At 34.2% G+C, this 25,426-nt stretch overlaps 1 protein-coding gene and 1 long non-coding RNA gene across 3 annotated transcripts in view; one reads left to right on the forward strand and one right to left on the reverse strand.

Annotated features, from left to right (window-relative positions):
* On the forward strand, positions 1-22,374 carry LOC118499470. The gene is made up of 3 exons (XR_004901956.1): positions 1-156; positions 15,766-15,775; positions 22,364-22,374. It is a non-coding gene; the product is annotated as an uncharacterized LOC118499470 (long non-coding RNA).
* The window catches only part of AP3B1 (adaptor related protein complex 3 subunit beta 1), a 244,170-nt gene that overhangs the window by 123,452 nt on the left and 95,292 nt on the right, over positions 1-25,426 (reverse strand). For both annotated transcript variants that reach the window (XM_028531358.1, XM_036020449.1), the window contains exons 12-15: positions 21,701-21,763; positions 18,776-18,908; positions 12,630-12,739; positions 2,268-2,444 (exon numbers count right to left, since the gene is read on the reverse strand). In XM_028531358.1, coding sequence (XP_028387159.1) covers positions 2,268-2,444; positions 12,630-12,739; positions 18,776-18,908; positions 21,701-21,763 — 483 coding nt within the window. The remainder of the gene's footprint in view (positions 1-2,267; positions 2,445-12,629; positions 12,740-18,775; positions 18,909-21,700; positions 21,764-25,426) is intronic.

Raw genomic sequence — 25,426 nt, forward strand, 5'->3', positions numbered from 1 at the left:
ACTCCCAAGCTCATTTTATGAGGTCAGTATTATCCTAATTCCAAAACCAGATAAAGACACTACAAAGAAAGAAAATTATAGGCCAATATCCCTGATGAGCATAGACATTAAAATCGTCAACGAAGTATTAGCAAACCCAATGCAGCAATACATCAAGTGGGACTTATTCCAGGAATGCCAGATTGGTACAACATTGACAAATCAAGAAATGTGATTCACCATATAAATAAAATGAAGGATAAAAACTACACGATCATATCAATAGATGAAGAGAAACCATTTGATAAAATCCAGCACCCATTATGATAAAAACTCTCAGCAAAGTGTGAAGAGAGTGAACACACCTAAACATAATGAAGTCCACATCAGACAAACCCATGCCAGCATCATACTCAGCAGGCAAAAACTACAAGTGTTCCCCTGAAGACTGGGAACAAAACAGGGATGTCACTTTCACCATCTTACTCAACAGAGTGCTGCTAGAAGTCCTAAATATATCAATCAGACAAGAAGAAGAAACAAAAGGTATCCAAATTAGAAAGGAATATGTATTATAAAACTGTATCTGCAGATGAGAGGATAATGTACATAGAGAACCCCAAATATTCCACCAAGAAACTACTAGAACTGTAAATGAATTCAGCAAAGTAGCAGGATACAAAATTAATATCCAGAAAATAGTTGCCATTTTATATGCCAATAATGAACCATCAGAGAGGGAAATTAAGAAAACAATCCCATTCACAATAGGTTCAAAAAGAATAAACTACCCAGGAATAAATCTAATGAAAGATGTAAAAGACCTGTATTTAGAAAATTGTAAGACACTGAAGAAAGAAACTGAAGATACAAATAAATGGAAGCACATGCCATGCACATGGATAAGGAAGAATTAAGATAATTAAAATGTCCATACTACCCAAATCAATCTATAGACTCAACATAATTCCTGTCAAGATTCCAATGATGCATTTCACAGAATTAGAACAAATATTTCAAAAATTTATTCAAATATTTCAAAAAGAACCACAACAAAAGGCCTTGCATAGCAACAGCAATCCTGAGAAAGAAGAACAAAGCTGGAAGAATGATGCCACCTAATATCTAACTATACTATAGGGCCACAGTAATAAAAAACAGCACGGTACTATCATAAAAACAAAAGTATAAATCAATGGAACAAAATACAAAGCCCAGAAATAACCCACACCTTTATATTCAATTATATTTGACAGAGGAAGCAAACATACATAATGGGCTAAAGATAGCTTATTCAATGAATGGTGTTGAATAAACTGGACAGGTTCATGCAGAAAAATAAACTAGACCACTTTCTTACACCACACACAAGAATAAACTCAAAATCAATTAAAGATTTAAATATTAGACCTGAAACCATAAAAATCCCAGAAGAAAACATAGGCAGCAAAATCTTGGACATTGCTTGTAGCAATATTTTTTGTGACATAGCTCCTCCAGCAAGGGGAACAAAAGAAAAATAAACAAACAGGACCTCATCAAACTAAAAGTTTTGCACAGCAAAGGAAAACATCAGCAAAATAAAAAGACAACCCACAAAATGGGAGAACATATTCACTGATACATCTAATAAGGGGTTAATATCCAAAATGTATACAGTACTTATAAAACTCAATACCAAAAATTCAAACAACCAAATTAAAAAATGGGCAAAGGATCTGAACAGACACTTCTCCAAAGAGGATATACAGTTGGCCAATAGACATGAAAAGATGCTGAACATTACTAGCCATCAGAGAAATGCAAATTAAAACCACAATGAGATACCACCTCACACATGTCAGAATGACTATCACCAATAAATCAACAAACAACAAGGAGAAGATATGGATAAAGGGAACCTTTTTGCATAGATGATAGGCAGAAAATAGACAGGGGGTGGGCAGGAATAGTATGGGAAGTGTAGAAGCTAAAGAACTTACTTACAAGCATGACACATGGATAGGAGGAACTAAAGTGGGGGAATGTTTGTGGGAGAGGGGTGCAGGGTGGAAGGGAGTGAAGGGGGGAAATGGGACAACTGTAATAACATAATCAATAAAATATATTTTAAAAATAAAAAAAGAAAAAGAAAAAATAGTAATGGAAAAAATACAATTAAAAAATGAAAAAAAAATAGAAACAGGTACTAATTGCTAAATGAATAGACTAGCACATGAACAGACCTTTGTTGCTTTATCAGAATAAAGAAAAAAGTAGGCAGAAGTTAGTAAGAATTAGTCTCTTACCTGTTTGGAGTTGGTTAAATACAATTTTGCTCCCAGATTTAAAATCTGCAGCTTTACCAGATCATCTTCAGTCGTGAAGCTTTTAGCCATCTTCCTCAAAACATCAGGGGCAATTTTAGGAACTCGTTCACAGTTTTCTCCAATTAGCCAAAGAATACTTGCTCTAGCCACAGGAACCTAGTATTAAAAGCAGATTATATGGTTATAAATAAGATAATCATACTCTCCTTAATATTAACATAGAAAAGTCTCTAAATATTACCAAAGTGTTTCATCTATTAATTTGATGTCTATCCAGGAAGCACTCCTATATTTATGGGTTTTTTTAGTTTTCAAAAAATAAAAACACAGGAAATCACAAAACTGATTTCAGAGATAATGCCTTAGAAAAATTCATACAGGAAAAACCATTGGTCAAGAATCTTGATTCTATCAGAGATCTGCAAATTCTTGGGCTGAATCTGGCTGCTGTGCCCATTTGTTTATGTATTATTGTCGCTGATTTTGTGCTTTACTAGCAGAGGTGATTAGTTGCAATGAAGTCCATAAGGCAGAAAATATTACTATCTAGCAGTTCACAAAAAAGTTTGTGGACCTCTGCTCTAGAGCATTGATTTAAAACCTTGATGCCCATAAAAATAATAAAAGATTCTTATTAAAACTGCAGGGTTCTGGTATCAGCACTAAGATAGTAGTTCAGTGGTGGGGCCCAGGAATGCACATTTTATGAAGCATCAGAGAGGATTCCTCACACAGGTGGACTGCAAGCCATGTTTTGAAAATCATGGGTTATACTGAAAAGGAATAGATCTTCTAGAGACTATGATTCCAAATCACAACTATTATGTCTTCTATGTATTTGCACCTACAGCACTGGGAATATATAAAAATTGTAAGGTTATCAAGATTTGGCTTAGAAAATCATTCATCTTGGTCTATTATTTGGTCATCAACAAAAGAAACAGAGATAAGATAAATATGTCCAATATTACATTTTGGCATTATATAATTTTAATAATGTACATGCCAACATAATTTGTTTCTTAAAAAATGACTGCTTTGCTGCAAATTGGAAACTTTCCATCAGCACCATTAAGACCATCATTTCAGAGTATGTACATTAGTTTTATTACTGTCTGCTTGTTTTTATTATCCCCTATTCAAAAACAAAATTTGAAGGGGTGTGTAAATTAGTTTCTGTGAACATTTTCACCCAGTGTGGAAAATCTGCATTTTATAAGAAATGAAAAAGCCAGTAACTATCAAGAAGAGGTAGCATCACAGTAAAAGATAACATTCTTTTTAAGAAGTCCTTTTCCAATTCCTCAAATAAAGTCCTAATATTTTCATTATATTTTCTTAACAGTACATATGATTGTTAAAGGAGAAAGTGAGAATGAAGACCTTTGCACAGCTACAATTTTATCACAATATCCACTATCACAAATACTTACAAAACACCCATTTTATGAAATAATATAAAATTATTAAGACATCCCTAAGTCGTGTTGCTCACCAGAATAAGAATACGGTCATCAAAAAAGCTTTGAAATCAAAGTATATATTTTCAAATGTTAAGATAACAGCATCATCTTTAAATTAATATTAGAATAAGTTTAGCAAGCCAGAAGAAATCAGCATACTTATGTAATAAGTATAATTACTAAGTATAATACTAAATGCCATTACGAATCCATTCATGCAGTATGATAAAACTGATATCCTTACTGTATGTATACTAATTTCTAGAAAGAAAGGGGTTATTTCTCATGTTCCAAAGGTTACACTGCATTAAGACCTTACTCCAATCTATTATTTTAAATTGAGCTAAAGAATAGTAATTGAGTGGTACATTAAATTTTCCAGTGTGAAGCAATTCAAGTTGTCTGCCATAATAAAAGATACCTCTAAATAAGAATATATGGGCAACTTCAGATTTTAGTTATGCTAGATTTGTTTTCTTAAATATTTTATTACACACTGCTATGATAAAAATTAGAATTCTATGACATAAAACAATCTATTACCCCACTTAGCAAATTTCTTCTAGTAACACATTTATAATTCTTTCTGCAATCAAAAAGACCATCCCAAAAAGTTTTAGGAAACTGTTTCTATTCCTATTTATTAATATACTAAAGTTAAAATAAACACTAAAGACTCATAATACATACATTTAAAACACAACTCATTGAAAAATTTAAAAATCAATAAATTCTAATGCTCACAGTGAAAATTTCAAGGTAGTGGTGGTGCTGGAGGGCAGGATAATATTAAGAGGTAATAAAATTAAGAAAATATTTTGAAAACTCAGAAAACTTCTCCATGACGAGAAATAATATCAATGTAAATACATTTATACAAAATTTTTGGTGATGGCATTTTGTTAAAAAGCTTAGTCAACTGACAAACCTAATGTTTTTGTACATTTGGAGGAAAACAGATTCCTAAGGTTTTCTGATTTCTGCTTTCCCTTTCTCTCCAATTTGCGTTTTTAAGACTCTCATTTGTATACCACCGATACTATGAATCCATAGCCACTACATTCAAAGATTTGAAGCAAGTGACAAAAGAGCAAGTAAGAAAACTGTCCATGTTTTGTTCGTGGTCTTTTCAACTACAGGATATACAGAAGCACTGAACTAAAAGCCAAACTAATGTACACACGCATGCAGATCATGTAATACTTTCACTATGAACCTCTGTTTTCCAAAATTTTCAAGGACAAACTGGATTATACATTAATTTGCCTGGTTTTTTATTATAAATCTGTGAGCAAGCGGTTAAGTGCATTTTTTAAACCTTCTACCAGAAGGCAGTTTCTACTTCCATTTTAACCCATTAACTTGGCTGCAAAAACAAATGATTCCTAGTTGACCACAGCAGTTAAGAAAGACATCTAGAAAGATTTTACAGATCACTCTGTAAGCAGTTCAATTTAAAAGCTATTGTGTTTCAACACCAGCCCACTGCACAGTGCAACAGTGTAAAGTAAATCCTGCAAAAACATCAATTTTATTTATTTAAATTTGTCAAAGGCAAAATGAGTAGACCTCTAAATAAACTGCATACAACAACAAATGACCCAATATTCTGTATCTGGACTCAATATGCATTAAAACAAGTCTGAATTAAACTGGGGTCAGAGAGCAAGTGTGGTCAACTTGCAGGCGTTCCGTGAGGCACCTGGGCAAGGAGTACAGAATGTGCTACTTTAATATTACTCAATATTGAGCTACTGAGTGCAGAATAATGTCTTTCAACTGTTCTTTTATGACATGAAATCTTTGTCTGTCCCATTAAACATTATGTAAAACCCTGTTAAAACAATCCTTTGGTAATATGCATTTTATTCTGGAAGAACTTTGCTCCAAAAGCAGTATTTACTACAAATGAAAGAAACTCTAAAGAATAAAATACTCAAAATCAGAACATATAAGCTGACTGTACTATCAACATAAATCTACTCAATTTGAATAAACTGTAAAAGTAGAATTAATTTAAATTTTAGTTTTAATATTTTCAACTATCTACTTACTAAATAACAAATAAAATGAAATGTTTTGAATACAATAAAATCTATGTTCCCATTTAAAAAAAAAAACTTTTAATGACATAAAAAAATGATATGTATTGTGCTCTTACCATATGCCTGGCACTGTTTTTAAGTACTTTACCTGTTTCATGTCAGTCAGTTATCCCAAAAGCCTTAGGAAGTAGGCTCTACCATTATCCCCAGTTGATAAGACACATGAGGAAACCTGGCACACAGGGGTTAGAAAACTTGCCCAATATCACATAGCTTGTCAGTGGTGTAACTGGGAATGGAACTCCAATTCTGAACACAGAGGTCACCACAGCTGCTAGACAAAAAAAAACAGTGCAGTACACTAGCAAAAATATGAATCGGGAAGGTAAGAAGACCAGTTCCTGCTCCCAGACTGAGCATGTATGTCATGGAGTCAAAAAACATCACCTCAGGGGGCCTACTTACTCAGTAACCAAATGAAGTTCTATTCCTTCAGTCTGTGCTTCTGCCACATGGTGGGTGCAGTGGCTCCCTTACAGCCCCTTGCAGCTTCCCAGAAGCCAGCCCTCTCAGGGTGGGTGTAGCTCCTCTTGCCACTCCTGCACTCACACCTGATGGGGCATTTTTCCACTTCCTTTCATCTCTTGTTTTATGAATAAATAAGGTGGCCAAGGTGGAAAGAGGTTTGGCTATCACTTCTGCTCCCCCTCCTCCCTCTGAGGGTAAATGAGCCCAGGATTCTGGCTTAGGCACTGACTAAAAACATGCTCAATACTGTCCCTCTGGTCCTCTGTCACTGGCCAGATTGGCTCCAACGTCACAGTAATTTAAGATACCCTCCTTGGATTCAGTATGAAATAAGCAAAGATTCAGGAATAAAGAGCTCTCATTTAAGGCTCTCAGGTTATGCCTCCCATTTTAGAATTACTCACCCACTTTTAAGAGTCATCGGGTACCTGATGAGATTAATAAAGCCCTGCTTTCTTTTCCATGTGGCTATTGCTCCTAGGTGAGTAACTCTTCACTGTTTGGATCAGAGACAATGGGGATTTAATCACTCCCCTTTCCTGATTGGGAAGCCATTGTCTGCTACATCCCTCCTCACCTTCTGCAGAGTAACGTGTGCCTCCGATCCCTGACCATTTTCAGGGTTCTGCATCACAAACTGTCTTGCCTTGTCTCTCTTCAAGCTCCTCAGCTTTCTCAGAGAATGTTACTAGTAACAACTCACTACCTTTTCATCTTCCAAAAGTTCATGTTTTTGCTATAGAATAGCATATAGTTTTCTTGTAATTATTTTAATCTCTCTTATATCACATTCCCAATTTCTCTATTTTTGTTTTCTCTCTTTACCTTATTAAGATTCAGGAAGAGTTTACAATTTTATTATCTTTTCGAAGGACCAGATTTAAGATATATTTATCAATTTCAAATACCTTTTTTTGATATTCCATTTTACAAAATTAACTTTCATCCCACTTAGGTTTTATGCTTTGATTCATTGTTCCTTTTCAAATTCCTTATGTCAAATACAATTTTCTAAAAAATATTTCTGGTCTCCTTACTTTTAAATATAATCTATTGGTTATGCTATTACAGTTGTCCCATTTCCCCCCTTCACTCTCCTCCACCCTGTACACCCTCTCCCACCCACATTCCCCCACTTTAGTTCATGTCCATGGGTCCTACTTATAAGTTCTGTAGCTTCTACATTTCCCATACTATTCTTACCCTCCCCCTGTCTATTTTCTACCTACCATCTATGCTACTTATTTCTGTACCTTTTCCCCCTCTCTCCTCCTCTAACTCCCCTGTTGCTAACCCTCCATGTGATCTCCATTTCTGTGGTTCTGTTCCTGTTCTAGTTGTTTGCTTAGTTTGTTTTTGTTTTAGGTGTGGTTGTTAATAACTGTGAGTTTGCTGTCATTTTACTGTACATGTTTTTTATCTTTTTCTTACATAAGTCCCTTTAACATTTCATATAATAAAGGCTTGGTGATGATGAACTCCTTTAATCTGACCTTATCTGGGAAGCACTTTATCTGCCCTTCCCTTCTAAATGAAAGCTTTGCTGGATAGAGCAATCTTGGATGTAGGTCCTTGCCTTTCAGGACTCGGAATACTTCTTTCCAGCCCCTTCTTGCCTGTAAGGTCTCTTTTGAGAAATCAACTGACAGTCTGATGGAAACTTCTTTGTAGGTGACTGTCCCCTTATTTCTTGCTGCTTCTAGGATTCTCTCCTTCATTTTAATCTTGGCTAATGTAATTCTGATGTGCCTTGGACCCTCCTTGGGTCCAAGTTCTTTGGGACTCTCTGAGCTTCCTGGACTTCCTGGAAGTCTATTTCCTTTGCCAGATTGGGGAAGTTCTCCTTTATTATTTGTTCAAATAACTTTTCCACTTGTTGCTCTTCCTCTTCTCCTTCTGGTATCCCTATAATTCGGATGTTGGAACATTTAAAGACGTTCTGGAGGTTCCTAAGCCTCTCCTCATTTTTTTGAATATTAGTTTCTTCATTCTTTTCTGACTGGATGTTTCTTTTGTCCTTCTGGTCCACTCCACTGATTTGAGTTCCAGTTTCCTTCCCATCACTATTGGTTCCCTGTACATTTTCCTTTATTTCACTTAGCATAGCTTTCATTTTTTCATCTAATTTGTGACCAAAGTCAACCAATTCTGTGAGCATCCTGATTACCAGTGTTTTGAACTATAAATCTGATAGGTCGGCTATCTGTTTGTCACTTAGTTGTATTTGTTCTGGGGGGTTGATCTGTTCTTTCACTTGGGCCATTTTTTTTGTCTTGATACGCTTGTTACGTAGTAAGGGGCAGAGCCTAGGTGTTCATCAGGGTGGGGCAACTTGCATTGCTGGGGACACAAGTTGTGATCCTGTATGTGGGGATCCTGTATGCGGAGACGGGGTTCAAGAAGGAACAGTGGTACTTGCTTTGCTCTCTGCCATATTTCAGTCATGTCAGCCACTTCCCCCAAGCAAACTGGACCCTTCTGGTGCTGATTCCCATATGGGTGGGTTTGTATACATTCTAGGAACCTGTGGGTCTCTGCAACGAACTCTTCTGTGAGGCTGGGAGTTCCTCCTGGCACCTCAACCCCAACAGGTGTTTTCAATTGGTGTTTTGAGGCTTTATTTCCCGGCGCTGGAGCCCTGGGTTGCTTGATCTGTCTCACTCCCCAGGTTTGCCTGGTTTATCTGTGCGTGAATGTGGGACCACCCAGTCCACCAGCTGCCTTGTGCTCCTCGCCCCTCCACAATCTGCTACCTCACTGGGTTTACCTGATGCCACCCACACCTGATGTTGCCAGCCGCTGCTTTGCTATGAGTCCTCTCTACCTGGCTACCTGTCTCCACCCATCCTATGGGTCTGGATGAGTGTTTCTTCTTTAACTCCTTGGTTGTCAGACTTCCATACAGTTCAATTTTGTGTCAATACTGGTTGTTATTTTTGTTGTTGTTTCTAAATTTTTGCTGTCTTTATTTTGGTTGTGCGAGGAGGCACAGTGTGTCTACATACACCTCCATCTTGGCCGGAAGTCCCTGGTCTCCTTACTTTTAAAATGGTGGCAGTTATACCCACATCCCACACATTTTGGAATAAAGTGTTCTTGTTTTCTGTGTTTCATGGAGAGCTTGCATTTTTTCTCTAAACTTTTCCTTCACTCAAAGTGTATTTTCTTACTTCAGAACAGGTCTGGTATGCTCTTAAATTATTTAATTCTAATTAAAACTTAAATCTTTTAAGTTTACTTATGTCCAAGTATAATTTTCTAGGGATATACCCATGAAATTGGGTATTATCTGTTCAAGAGGTATAAGCTTTTAGCTATATTTACTAAATCAAGCATTAAGTCTATTATTTAATTTATCTATGTCCCTACTTAAATCTACACCTTCCTTAAAATCTCCTAGGTATGTCTTATATAAGAGAACTACACTAAAGTCACCCACCAAAACTGTATATTTGTCCTCACATTTCCTATAGACTTTTATTTTACATATTTATTTGGTTGCCATATTTTTGTGCATATAGGTTTATGCCTCTTGGTTTCTTTGTAAATTGGCCTATTTTTCATTTTATGATATTCTTTTTTGTCTTGTTAAATGCTTTTAATCAATTTTAAATCTCATTTCCTTGCTCATGTTCTCTTAGTATCTATCTCCCTACCTTATTTTCAACCTTTATCACATGGATTAAGGTATTTTAATTATAAATAGACTGTAGCTAGCTTTTCTTTTCATGTCAATTTAAAAAAAGTCTTTTTTTTTATCCCCACCCCAGGATATTTTTTCACTGTATAGAGAAAAATTGGAAAAGAAAGAGGAAGGGAGAGATAGAGAAATATGGATTCAAGAGAGAAGCATTGATTGGCTGTCTCTCATACAGACCCAGACCAGGGATTGAATGTCCTGGAACCAGGAACCAAACCTGCAACCTAGGTATGTGCCCTGACTGGGAATTGAACCCAAAACATTTTGGTTACTGGACAACTCTCCAACCACACTAGCCAGGACTGAAAGTCTGTCTTTTGATGAAAGAATTCACTCCATTCATAGTTAGGGAAGGATACATTTGATTTTTACTCTTTCATCTTATAACTCTATTACTTTTAAAAATATATTATTTATTTTACATTTCTTTCCTTTCTTCCCTTTGTGAATTTGTAATTTCCAACATACTTTTAGATTCCAGTAAGATTATCTCCTGACAAAAACAAAAATAAAAATGCCACACCCTACCATGGGAATTATATCTAAAATGGGAATGCTAATAGAACCTATCATGCAGAATTGTTATTAAAATTAATGATTTTTATTTTCAGATACTTAGAATAGTACCTGACATATGATTTATATTACAGGAGTTCTGTTAAATGAAATATAAAAGGGGCTATAAGGTTGCTTACAAAATTTAAGCCTTATCAAGTTTGTCTTCTTCAAAAACAGTAAGTATGGCCATCATCATAGTAACGCCTTACACTAAGCACTAAGTGTTTCACATATGTTGACTCATATATTCTTCACAGCGGGTCTGTAAAGTTATTAGCACTACTGTTCCCATGTTACAGATGAAAAAACTTGGAGCATAAAAGTCAAATAACTTTCTTAAGTTCACAAAGCTAGTAAAATGTGGAGACTAAATTTGAACCCAAGGCATCCAGATTTCAAATCCACTCTTAAGCCCTACATCTCATATACAATCTTCATGAGAAGTCCTGACTTTGATAATTGATCAATAGAAGTAGATATGAAGACAAAGGAATTCTCTGGTGAGAGATGTGATAGAAGCTCAGATGGTAAGTGACTCCTGTGAGTCTTATTCTCGGCTTTAAGATAAATGTATAACTACTCTGAAAGCTTTAATAACACCCTTAGGGAAAGGAAATTTTACCATCAGAGACATTAAAAATTGGTCGTGACTGGTAGGCCCCAAACCTTGCCATCCATTATCTTCAGCTGTAGAAATATCATCCCTCTGAGTAGGCTAACAGTATAGATTACCCAATCTTTAAAGAGAAAAAAACAATATACTCCTCTCCTCAAATGCAGCCCTTTCAGTTATACAATATTAACTGTAAAACTTTAATATTCAAGGAACAGGCAAAGTAGAAGGCAAACACAATGGAAAGAGTTTGAAGGAAAAACCAGACAAAAGCCATAAAATGTTTCAAAAGGGAAAAAGTGGTCATTGAAATAAAATGTTAACAAAAGATCAATAAAGATATGGAGATCGAATTATCCACAGGATTTGGAAAGAGGGAGATAGTGACCTTGGAAAAAGTGGGAAATCAAAATCAGACTGTGATGTGTTGAGTGTCAAGTAAAGAAATAAAATTGAGATAATTATTTCAAAAGCTTTAGTTTTAAAAGAAGAAAATGAAATAGGACATGGGTATTAATAACAGATAACATGTAGTACTACTATGTACCAGGCAATGTTCTAAGAGCTTTACAAATATTAACTAATGCAATACTTAGAATATAGGTTCTTCTACTACTACAGGTGTACAGATGTGAAGCGTAGAGATTTTAATATATAAACATGGACGCAGTACTATATTCTACATTTTCATGAACCTTGCTAAATGAAAATCATGCTAAATGAAAGAATCCAGACACAAAAGCCAACCAACTGCCTGATTACATTTACATAAATTGTCCAGAATAAGAAATCAGTAGAGACAGAAAGTAGATTGATGGTTGTCAAGGATTAGAGCAAAGAGATTAGAAGAGTTTGAGGTGTGAAACTCTCTTTTTAGGGATGACAAAAATGTTCTGCAATTACACAGTGGTGATAGCTGCATAACCTTATGAATATACCAAAAACGAATGAATTATATACTTTAAAAAGGTAAGTTTTATAGTATGAAATTATATCTCAAAACAAAAGAAGATCCGGGCACCAGGTGTGCTCACTGGTACTGGGGTATTATTCCATGTAGGCCTTCTCAAAGGCCAGCCTTGGGACACAGATGTTGCACACTCCTATACACATTCACATGTACACATACTAATGTGTATAGACACCCATGAATATCTACACTCACACACATCTATACAGCTATACAAAAACCCATGCAGTTCACACTGATCAATTTTAATCCAACACTGAAGTATTATACACTGTATCCTTCCCCTTTTTCAGATTTGTAATCCCCTTCCACAATAGTGTAAAGTCTTAGAATCAGGGTTTGAACCCATGCAGTTTAGCTCTCTTAACCATTATACTTTAGGATCCTCATTTATTTGAACAAAACTATAATTTACTGAGCAAAATTCAAAACAATTCAGCAAAAATCTCTTAACTGGTACTCACAGTGATGCTGTCCAAGAGTTTGGCCATATGTTTAATAATCTCACCATGTTGTGCAGGTTGCATCTGCAGTAATTTCTTAATAACAACCACGCTTTCAGCAACAACTATTTCTGAAAAAGATTATTCATATTAAATATAATTCAATTCAAATGTATCATGAAGTGTATTATCCTTGGTAAAATATAAATTTAAATTAGCAAAGTGTTCTATATGTCTTAAATGACTGGTAGAAACTACTACCGTGAATGTACTTCAAAAATTTTTGTGTAAACACCCATTTTAAGTAGAAGAGTATACTTTAATTTCTAACATCTGTTACTGTCTTCTGGCTTAGGATATCCCTTTCTAATTTCTGCTTCTTTAAGTCAAAAACAAAGTCAAATTAGATTATGTAATCAACATAATGTTCAAGTGTCTTTGGCTTTTAACCATAGCTCTCAAATACTGTTCTCTTTGATTCTTACTAATTATATAGTGGTAATCGAATTCCTAAAATCTAAATAACACTTTTCCAATTCTAGAGAAAACAGCAAACAAAAAAATTCCTTAAGTGGTATGTCCAGCAAAGTGAGTAGTAAGGATTAGTAGAAGCAGGAAAGGTATTGCTATAGAAATAGCATGGACTTCACAGCCCGAAGGAGTGGGGCCATGCGCTGGACTGTCTCCACTGGCCCTGTGAATCCACTCTGCCTTTCGTGGCTAACACTGCATGCTTAGAGGCACCAAACTTCCTTGCCCTGGCTTCCAGCTATGTGTAGCCAACAGGAAGCACGAGCAGGAGACAAGAGGGCAGGAGAGAATATTTCCTATCCTGAATCTCTTCTCCCAGGCCTCCTTGGCAGTGCTTGCACGGTTCTACTGAAGGTTTCAAAAGCTCCTGTGACTGGCTCCCTCCTGTAGGGTTTGGTAACTGCTCCCACTCTTCTTCACACCCCTTCCCTTCAACTCTAGATTTGGCTTCCCACTGCTCCTAGCCTGTTAGCTTCAGTGTGCTACATCACACCTTGTTGGTTTCCCTCAATTCTGCCCATACCTTCTAAATAGTTCCTTCATTAAAGTCTTTTCAATTGTCCCTTTCAAGTGTGTCTGTCTGTTTCTTGCTAGTGCCTTAACTAATATAGTAATTAGTACTATGAGTGGTTCCAAGAAGCAGATCCTTAAATTGGGATTCTGAGACTGAGTTGTTAGTATGAAGTGGCTAATCACTGGTCTGAGTTATGTTTCTGGTGGCACCAGTATAGACATGTAATATAACTAGCCAGAGCACCTGACCTTATAGAATGAATCTTATATAAATGATTATAAACGCTGATGCCAAAAAAATAAATCAACATTGCCTTTACTTATTATCTTGGCATTTTTTATTACTAGGGACTCACAGATAGTAGATATTTTCCTGGCATTCACCAAAAGGTTATTTTAATATTATACTGGATGTATCTTGATTTGTGTTCTGTTACTCTTTTCATCTGAATATATTTTATCTAGCTCCCTTTAAGAATATAAGCAAAATTTTTACCACTCTGATCATTAAACATACCTATTTGAAACTATATACTTCTTTCTTTATGGGAGTTAGAAATTATTATCTACATAATGTTTTAGCTTGCAAAATTATATATTTCTTTTTTTCTCACAGTTAACATATGGCAGGTATCTTATTGTCATCATTTTATTCCATTTTTCAATTAGAGTTGACACACAACATTATATTGGTTTAAGGTGTACAATACAGTGATAAGATATTCATGTCCCTTACAAAGTGGTCACCCTGGTAAGTCTAGGACCCATCTGACTTTAACAGATAGTTACTGCAATATTCCCTATGTTGCACTTTACATCCCTATGACTATTTTTATAAATCCAATTTGTATTTCTTAATCCCTTTCACCTTTTTCACTCTTCTCCCAACTCCCTTCCCATCTGACAACCCTCAATTTGTTCTCTGTGTCTATGAGTTTATTTCTGTTCTATTTGTTCATTTATTTATTTGTTTTAGATTTCACATGTAAGTGAAATCATGTTGTATTTGTCTTTTCTGTCTGACTTATTTCACTTACCCTCTCCATCCATGTTGTCATGAATGGTAAGATTCGTCCTTTCGTATGGTTGAGTGATAGACCCTGCCCTCATCAAACTTACACTCCAGTAGAAAACATTAAATTGTTATATAAGTAATCACTATGCAGAGTAAAATATAATCTAAATATGATTTTAAAAATATATAGTATAACATTTTAAATTTTAAAATACAGTATTTTAAAGCTAGCCTAAATAAGAAAAAAAAGTATAATTTTAATTATCCACCTGCAGAGGCAAGACTGGCTATAGTTGAAACATTTATTTGGCATTATTTATTCTTTGGTGCTGTATCAGTTCCCCATTGTTGCTGTTACAGATTTCCAGAAATTTAGTGACTTAACACAATACACATTTATCATCTTACAATTCTGGAGCCAGAAGTTAACATGAGTTTTATGGGATAAAATCAAAGCATCGATGGGATTAAATTCTCTATAGTGGTTCAAGGGAAACCCCATTGCCTTTTCCAACCTCTAAAGGTTGTCAGTGTTCCTGGACTCAAGTTCCCCCTCCTTCCAGTAGTACCATCACTCCAACCTCTGCTTCTGACATCTGGCTTTCTTGGCCTCCCTCTTTCCCTTAGAAAGACACTTTGGATTACACTGGGTCCACTGAACAATAATCTCATTTTAAGAATCTTAATCACATATGATAAGACCCTTCTGCCATATAAGGTAACATATTCACATGTTCTGGACATTAGGACCTGAACATCTTTAGGGTAGAGCATTATTCTGCCTTCCCCAGGTGCCTTCTCATTCCCTCTAGATAATTACACCCTACTTTTCCTTTATACCACCTCCTGGTTTTCAAAGACCTCAGCATTGTGGTGATACTCAACCAGAAGCACAAAATGAGTCCATGTTCTTGACCTCTCTTAGCTTCCCCCTCATCCTCCATAGAACTTAATGGCCCTCACTCTAAGAAGTACACCTACTATTTTTAAATTTTCTTTTCTTTTTTTCTTAAGTATTGTTATTATTTGCTTTTTAAAAGATTTTATTTATTTATTTTTAGAGAGGGAAGGGAGGGAGATAGAGAGAGAGAGAGAGAGAAACATCAATGTGCTGTTGCTGGGGGTTATGGCCTGCAACCCAGGCATGTACCCTGGCTGGGAATCGAACCAGGGACACTTTGGTTCCCAGCCCACGCTCAATCCACTGAGCTATGCCAGCCAGGGCAAATTTTATTTTCTTATAATAAGAACACTTAACATGATATCTATCCTGTTAATGAATTTTTAAGTGTAACACACTTTATTGTTGACTATAGGTACAATGTTGTATGGGTGATCTCCAGAGTTAATTCTTCTAGTTTAACTGAAACTTTATGCCAGCTGATTAGTAACTCCTCATAGTCCTTTTCCCCAGCCCCTGGTAGATGACTTTCTCTGGGATTCTATGAATTTTACTATTTTAATACTTCATACAAGTGAAATCTTACGACATTTGTCTTTCTGAGACTGGCTTATTTCAGCATAATGCAGTCTATTAATATCCTACTCTATATGGTTTTTTTTTTTTTGCTTAATCCCTTCCCCCTTGTTTCACCCAGTCCCACAATTCCCTTTTCCCCTGAAAACTGTCAGTCTGTTCCATGTGTCCATGCCTCTGTTTCTATTTTGTTCCTTAGTTTCTTTTGTTCATTATATTCCACATATAAGTGAAATCATATGGTATTTGTCTTTCTCTGGCTGGCTTATTTCACTGAGCATAATAACAGATTTAAGGAACTGAGGCCTCCTTCATGGCATTTATTTCTAAAAGCAGGGACGAGTAAGGGGTTCTGCTGTCAGCATTGGCCATTTTCAAGTTAGAAATGTTACTACTTTCTTTAATGATTTAATATAAATATTCTTATTTGTTTTATGCTCACTTTTACTGAGCCAGATTTTCAAACTACAGAAGTGAAGAACATATGATAAAGAGTTAAAGAAATAGGTTTTATGGGCTAATAATGATTATGCAACCAGAAGTAAACAGTACAATTTAAGTTCCTTAATATTAAAACTGTAGAAAAAAATCCAAGGTTATAAATAAAGTTTTGATTTACCAGAAACAAAAGCCTAAACATTAACATATCAGAGTTTAGTGATTAAATGTTCCTACTTTTAAGAGTGATTATAAATTACAATGGTCTCCCATTATTTAATTATAAAACAATCTATACTTTCTTCAAAAGTGCTACAGGGTATGCCCTAGCTAGTGTGGCTCAGTAGATTGAGCACCCATCTGTGAACTTAAAGGTCATGGGTTTGATTCCCAGTCAGGGCACATGCCTGGGTTGCAAGCCAGGCCCCTGGTTGGGTAACATATCTACGTTTCTCTCCCTCCTTCACCCTCTTTCTAAAAATCAGTAAATAAAATATTTTTCTTTCTTTAAAGTGCTATGTGGTAGAATATTCATCTTTTAAATCAAAGTCAATTATATTTTTTTGAGAAAATTATGCTTTTAGATAATCTTTGAGGAAAAAAACACTTTAAAATCCACAGCTTGAACATTTCACAGGAGGAAAAAAAGGTCAAAATATAAAATTGAGAAATCTTGAATATACAGTACTTTGTATTTAAAAAGAACATATTAGTGTGCTAACTTATTTGTGGTGCTTTTTGTACATGACTAAATTTTAAAAGAACAATTACTGTGGTAAACCAGTGTTTAAAATCCATAATTTTAAATATTTTTCCAAGGAACATGTCTTATTTGATCAAGTAGAAAGTCATTATTAAAGATATAAAAGATAAAAATATGTTTTCAAGCTCATATTTTAAGGTATGATGTAGAAATAGTTAAAAAAGGTTGTTATTAAAAGTAGAAATAAATGAAATGTATACATTTAACATTCTATCTCCTCTAATTACCTTCCACAATTAAATTTTTTTAAATTTATATCCTTAATAATTTATGTTGTCACAGTTATTTAGTTTAAATACTACATGTAGAAAAATGTTCTATCCATATAACATCTTGAGTTCAGAGGTAAAATATTATAATTTTATGTTCATAACAGAAAATACTCTTATTTGTGGATAAATTTTGTTTCAATTATTTTTTCATCAGAAGTGCTTATAACAATGTTACAGTTTTCTAAAGAGATCTACATGTGGGAAAAGAGATAATTAGGGATAAAAGAGCTATTGTAGTGAAAAGTTATTTTTCAAATAAAATATAAAAAATAATCAATTTTGTTATGCTTAAACTTACAGTTGCTATGTTATATATGCCTATGTCTAGATATGACATAATTTAAAATTCCACAAATAATTTTAATGATTTTACAATGAAAATTATGCTTTTCTTAAAAAAGAATCTTGTTTTAATCAAATATGCAACTATAATGAAAGTCCCCTAAATAAATTATTTTAAAGGTGACAGGTGACTCATTTTTCTCTTTCTCCAAATGACCTCATTTATTCTAAAACCATACCATAGAAATGACTGACATTTCACCAGAGACCAGTATGAAATCTAAATTACATATTTTACCTGACCAGTTTTACAGAATGTTTAGATAGTGTTGGCTTAAAAACATGAAGCTATTCCAAAGTGATGACTTTTAGCTAATCCTGAATATAAAATTATTAGGTGGATTTCTGGGGGAAAAAAAAAAACTTTGACGGTAACACATTCAACATATTTTTTTTGATCTTGCAACTTCTCTATGGTAATAGAGTCATTTGCCTGCTTTTAGCACCCTCTGCAGGTGAACCAATATTATACATGACTTACATGCCACTGAAAAGCAAAATAAAACCTTTGAGAAAGGGTACAACAAAGTTGATTAAATTGTGAAGAAATAAATTACACTTTCTTACTTCTGTTTAGGCAACAGCAGAATTATTTGCAAGTTAATTACCCAATTTACTAAAACAACAACAAACAACTGCGCGTGCGTGTGCGTGTGTGTGTGTGGGGTTTCAAAGACAAAAATGCCATTCGTGACTATCCTACTGACAAACAGGAAAAAATAAAATGCATGTTAACAAATGTTACAATTTTCAAATAATACCAAGAATACTGAAATGACAAATTACTTGAATAATGAAATGACAGTGTCAACTTACCATCTTTGTTGGACAGCAGACACACCAGGCCATTGAGACACGTGTCAGTGACTTCTAAGATGTTTGTTGCACATCTGCCTATAGTTTGAATAGTGGCTGCTGCAAATTGTTTATCCTGGCTTTTCACATAGGTCTAAAAAATGTTATTACAATTAATTTATACATTGGTACTATCAAGTGAACAAAAAATGTCTATTACATTAAGTTTTTCAATATAAGAATTCTAGTATATGTAATTTCATCTATACATACAAAAAGAGATCTGACTGATGACTTAGCTTAATTTAATTTCATTTTACTTAAATAATGTACCTATAAAAGGGGTACATTTTCAAATCAACTTTATTAACTTGTGGCCACAGTGGCTTGTGACTCCAAAACAGATAGTGGGGAGCAGTCACCCAAAGATAGCAATTAGTTTAAGTGTAAGGCTGAAAGATATGAGAACCCTCTTTTTGGAGGTTTCAGTTCATTTAACCAGCATCTGTGAATCTATAAAAAAACAAAAAGTTTGCTTCTTCAGAGACAATAAATCTAAAAATTGGGAGAGAAGGAAGAAAAAAACCAATACGATACCGACAAACATTTTACTTTTAAAATGGAATCTGAATGGCAATAAAATCACAATAGCTACAGTGAAGAGTTTTTCAATAAAGACTTTATAAATGCATAGTTTACAATAAAACATCACACTTTTAAAAATTGATTTTCTTTAAAAGAATTTCTTTAAAAATACACTGTAAACCACATACTTATACAAACTTAAAGTACATAATTAAATTATTTAGCAACAGGAAGTTAAAACATCTTTACACAATTTATAACCCTAAATAATTTCACTTAGATTAAACTTCCCCCCCAAATTCAGCTTTTATTGTTTACAATAAAACACACATTTAATGTGTACATTTATATATAATTATATAATGTACAAAATATAAATGTACGAAAATGCACATTTAACATGTACATTTATATATAATATTATATGTAATGGAATTTAAAATCCAATTTGCAACTAAAACTTTTACAGAATGATTCCCAACCTCAAATGATAAGTACATGCTGTTTACTTAATGCTATGGTTCTCTAACATGCAAAACAGAGTAATACATTTAAAAGGTGCTTAAATGACAAATGGAGGAAAAAAAATCTAAAAATATCTAAAAACTTACAAATTTAGTGAAAATGGTAGCATGAACATGATTAAATGTTGAAGAAATAAATTAAACAAATTAAACTCTCTTAGTTCCACTTAGGAAAGATCAATTGTATTTAAAAACTATTTCCCAGTTGATTACCTAATTTCCTCAACCAAAAAAAAAGAGTCTTTAGAAAAATTCTCTATTTTACTCAAGAAATTATATATAAGTAAACACATCTATGAACACAGATATATGGTACAAAAGTTAAAAATGAATACATGAAGATATATATTAAAAAGCTTGACTAAATAATAGATATTATTAAAAATCTGATATTAAGTGAAATGACTGGGCCGCCAATATTCTGAAACAGGTCCGATGTGTCACCTCTATACAACTAACAATGCCATCGAATTACCTGAGACTCACTCCCTACAACCCCTGCAAATTTGACATGGCAAAAAGTGGACAGCAGAAGTACGCCCAAGCAGATTACATATGAAAATGGAAAGGGGGAAACTGCACACACAAAGCCAAAAACTTAAAATACTTAAAAACAAAGGAAGTAAAGGTTAATTTAAGCAATGTTCTATAGCTATAGATTACTGGATGAGAACTTGTGATTCTGTATCACAAGTAAATATAAGGTGAGTGGGTATCCAAGACATTCTGATTTTACAAGAAACTGTACTTGAACAATTATTAAAATAAAAAATAGGAAAAAAAAGAAATTTTACTACAATAATGCAGCATGAAAGTCTAGTAATCCAGTTACACAATTATAAATCATGGACATGGCATAATATTCTATTATTCCTATTAAAAGCATAAGATCCCGTTATCAAAAATGAACACAATGTCTATATAGCTAAAAAGAAATTTAATATGGGAATATTAAAAGATTACAGCAACAAAATAAATTAGATCTTCAAAAGCTGGGAACTGGGAAAAACTCTGTGATTAGTGTGTAGCAAGTTAAGAAATTTTTTATTGACTTTTGTTCAGACAACTGCTGATGAATCATAAAACTCATAATATTAATAATGAGGTTTTCCATTGCTGTGCTCCCCCACTAAGTCTTCGGGGCTGACTCTTTCCTCAGAAAGGGCATAACATCCATGAGGTTACTTTTTAGTAACATTTTGGGAATGTATATAGCTGGGAAGCATCTCATCCATCAGCATATATGGTTTAAAAATTACAACAAAACAAAAACACAATTAAAAAAACCACAACAGGGGCAATTTTAAACCAATCTTTTTTTTTTAAAGGAATACATGAAAGTACAAGGACAATGTCTGCAAGAGTGGTCAATCAGATAAGTAATTACTTTCATGAGTCCAAAGGACTACTAAACACGACAGAACAACAAGACTACATCCTGACAGCAACTTAATTTCAAACAACAGGTAAGCCAGTCTTTCCAATTCTATGAAAATGTGAAAGGGACTACTGTTCCATTACCCTTAAAATTTAAATTTGTACTGAATGTTTATTTTTTTTTAGGATTTTATTTATTTATTTTTAGGGAGGGGGGAAAGAAGGGAAAAGAGAGGGAGAGAAACATCTATCGCTGCCTCTCGCGAGCAGTGACCTGGCCTGCAACCCAAGGATGTACCCTGACCAGAATCAAACTAGAGAATGTCTTAGTTGTCAATCTTGTCCCAAATGACTCTTTTATTTATACAATTATATATTTCAAAGTTCAGAAAGAGAAATATTTAATTTAAACTGAACAGATGTTTTAGAAGATATTTTATAATTAGCACTGTACACAAACCTGAAATTCTCGAAGAAGAGTTGATATGTTGGCTTCGTTTGCCAAGTTTGTCAAAATTTCAAGCTATAGTAGAAAAAAAAAGAAAGTAAATATTTTAAAACAAAAAGCAGATGAATTTAATAAAGACTAGACATTTAATATAAAGGTAATTTCTGTTTTTGAAAAAAATCAGTTGTAAATGTTGTGAGGCATATGCCCCTCAGGTGAACACTGCCTCCCTACATCTATATGCAGAGAACAGATATTTACATAGTGCTTAAAAAGTAATTGCAACAGTACCTCCACACTCGTCTTTAATTTGTTCCGGAACTCATGACGACTACAGAAACCAATGAGTACTGAACGATAAAGCATTTTCTCTAGTAGGGTGGCTCTGTGACTCATGTAAGTTCTAGCAAGTGTGATGAGTCCCAAGCAAGTGCCCAGTGCTGGAACATTTTTTCTCGTCAAAATGTGACAGGCTCAGGGTCTGATGAGTTCTGATGCTGACTAGTACCAGGGTACAACTGTACTAAAAAGAGAATTCTTCATCTTCACTAATTTTTATCCCAATTTTACAACTTATATCTAATTAATCTAAACAATTTAAGGTAGTTTGACATTTTTCTTTTATTAAGCAAGTTAAAAGACAATTGCCCACCATGTAATCTTTCTCTTTTTCAGACACCATTATCTTAATGTGCTCCCAAATTCTTAGACATTTTAATTCTTCTGGATTTATAGTTACAAGAAATATGCAATTAAAACCCCATTTCCAATAGGCTCAATAAAAAAATTATTTTTACTCATAAAAAATATTCAATTAATCTGAAAAAAGCATGAAAAGGAAAAAAGGAACAGAGAACAGATGGGAAAAACAGAAAACACAAGACATAGGCATAAACATTTATACCAATAATTACATTAAAAAGTAAAGGTCTAAACATTCCAAATAAAAGGCAAAGATTGTAGTTCTTCATATATTCTAGGTACTAGTCATTTTTCAGATATATGTAGTGGTATATTTTCTCCCAGATTATGGCTAGATTTTTCATTTTATTTTGACGACATTTAAATTTTGTGTACAATTTTTTAAAAACAATCTCAACACAAAGAAAAGGTAAAAAGAACTCCTTTTGATCTGAACCATTTGAGACCAGAGTTGCCAATCTGATACCACGTCATCCCCAAATACTTCTGTGACTATTTCCTACAAACAAGAACATTGTCCTATAGACCAAAGTACAACCAAGAAAATCAAGAAATTCACACTGACACATCACATCTATGTAACTGTCACTCCCCACTTAAGTTTTCCCAATTACCTCAGTAATGTACAATAAAAAGATCCAGTTCAATATCACACACTGCATTTAGTGGTCTCTTTAGTCTCCTTCAAAGTTTCTTAGAGTTTCTTTTGACTTTCACTGCTTGACACTATTGGTAATAACAAACGAATTATTTTGTAAATTATCCCTCCATTTGTGTGTGTCTTGGATTTTCTCATGATTAAACTCAGCATCCATGTGAGTAACCAACCGATCATCCCCACACTTATAGTCTACCCTTCCCCACTGCATCATATTTCCTCTAATTATTACATTGTTCATTTTCATATACATGGATCTATTTCCAGGTTTGCATTTTATTCCACTTATTTTTCTGTCTTTTTTCTAAGGGGGTAGCTCTCATCATATTAAATTTTCATCTTCTTTCAAAAGTGCCACATAACATGCAAATTCAGAACAGAAAAATCGTAACACAAAAAAGAAAGAAAAAGTCATCTGAAACATCATCTCTGAAAAATACTGATAAGGTTTTGCTGTATATTCTCTTCAACTGCATGCATGTGTACACTTTTTGACTGACATTTATATTTCTTAATGTTATTTTTAAATTTTTTATTGTATTTTCCATTACCATTTAGTCCTCTTATACCTTCCTGCCCCCACAATCAACAAACTGTAGTCCGTGCAATGAGTCTTTTTTCCTTTCTGTTCAATCTCTCAACCTTTTAAGCTCCCCCTGAACTTAGCTGTCATCCTACTTTCTCTATGAGTCTGTCTCTATTTTCCTTGTTTAGTTTAGTTTGTTCATTAGGATACACATATGAGTGAAATCACATGGTATGTGTCTTTCTCTGACTGGCTTATTTCACTTAGCATAATGTTCTCCAGGTCCATCTGTACTGTTGCAAAGGGTAAAATTATCTTCTTTTTATGGCTAAGTAGTATTCCACTGTGTAAATGTCCCATAATTGTTTTATCCACTCATCTACTGATGGACACTTGGGCTGCCTCCATTATCTTGGTGATTGTAAATAACACTGCCATGACCACAGAAGTGCTTTCTCTTTTGAATCAGTGTTTTGGGTTACATTGGATATATTCCTAGATGTGGAAATGCTGTATCAAAAGGCAGAGATCCATTTTTAATTTTTTGAGGTATCACCATACTGATTTCCATAGTGGCAGCACCAATATGCATTCCCACCAGCAGTGCAAAAGGGTTCCCTTTCTCCATATCCTCTCCTTGTTGTTTGTTGGTTTATTGATAATAGCCATTCTGACTAGAGTGAGGTAACATCTTATTGTGGTTTTATTTTACATTTCTCTGAGGATTAGTGATGTCGAGCATCTTTGCATATGTCTAATGGTCATCTGAATGTCCTCCTTGGAGAAGTTCTATTCAGGTCCTTTGCCCATTTTTTAATTGGGTTGTTTGATTTTTTGGTGTTGACTTTTTATAAGTTCTTTATAAATTTTGGATATTACCCCTTATCAGATTTATCAGCAAATATGTCCTCCCATTCTGTGGGTTCTTTTTTTATTTTGTTGATGTTTTCCTTTGCTGTGCAAAACATTTTAGTCTGATTTAGTCCCAGCTGTTTACTTTTGCTGCTTCCCTTGCTTGGGGAGATATATCCATACTGCTGGTACAAGCAATGTCCAAAATTCTGCTGCCTTTGTTTTCTTCTCCAATTTTTATGGTTTCAGGTTTAACATTTAAGTCTTTAATCCATTTTGAATTTATTCTTGTGTGTGATATAAGAAGGTGGTCTAGTTTCATTTTTCTGCATGTACCTGTCCAATTTTCCCAGCACCATTTATTAAACTGTCTTTACCCTATTATATATGAATGCTTCCTCTGTCAAATATTAATTGACTATAAAGGTGTGGGTTTATTTTTGGGATCTCTATTCTATTCCATTAATTGATGTGTCTGTTTTCATTCCAGTACCATGCTGTTTTGATTACTATGGCCCTATAGTATAGTTTGATACTAGGTGGTATGATCCCTCCAACTTTGTTTTTCTTTCTCAAGATTGCTATTGCTATGGGGCCTTTTGTGGTTCCATATAAATTTTGGAAATATTTATTCTAGTTCTGTGAAATACGTTATTGGAATCTTGATAGTAATTGCATTGAATCTATAGATTGACTTGGGTAGTATCGACATTTTAATGATGTTAATTCTTCCTGTCCATGAACACTGTATGTGCTTCCACTTATTTGTATCTTCTTCAATTTCCTTCTAAGGGTCTTATAATTTTCCAAGTACAGGTCTTTTACATCCTTGCTTAGGTTTATCCCTAGGAAGTTTATTCTTTCTGAAGCAATTGTGCACAGGATTACTCTCTTAATTTCTATTTCTGTTAGTTTGTTATTGCCATATAAAAATGCAACTGATTTCTGGATATTAGTTTTGTATCCTGCTACTTTGCTGAATTCATTTATCAGTTCCAGT

Source organism: Phyllostomus discolor, chromosome 3 (assembly GCF_004126475.2).
Source record: "Phyllostomus discolor isolate MPI-MPIP mPhyDis1 chromosome 3, mPhyDis1.pri.v3, whole genome shotgun sequence".
NCBI classification, from domain to species: domain Eukaryota; kingdom Metazoa; phylum Chordata; class Mammalia; order Chiroptera; family Phyllostomidae; genus Phyllostomus; species Phyllostomus discolor.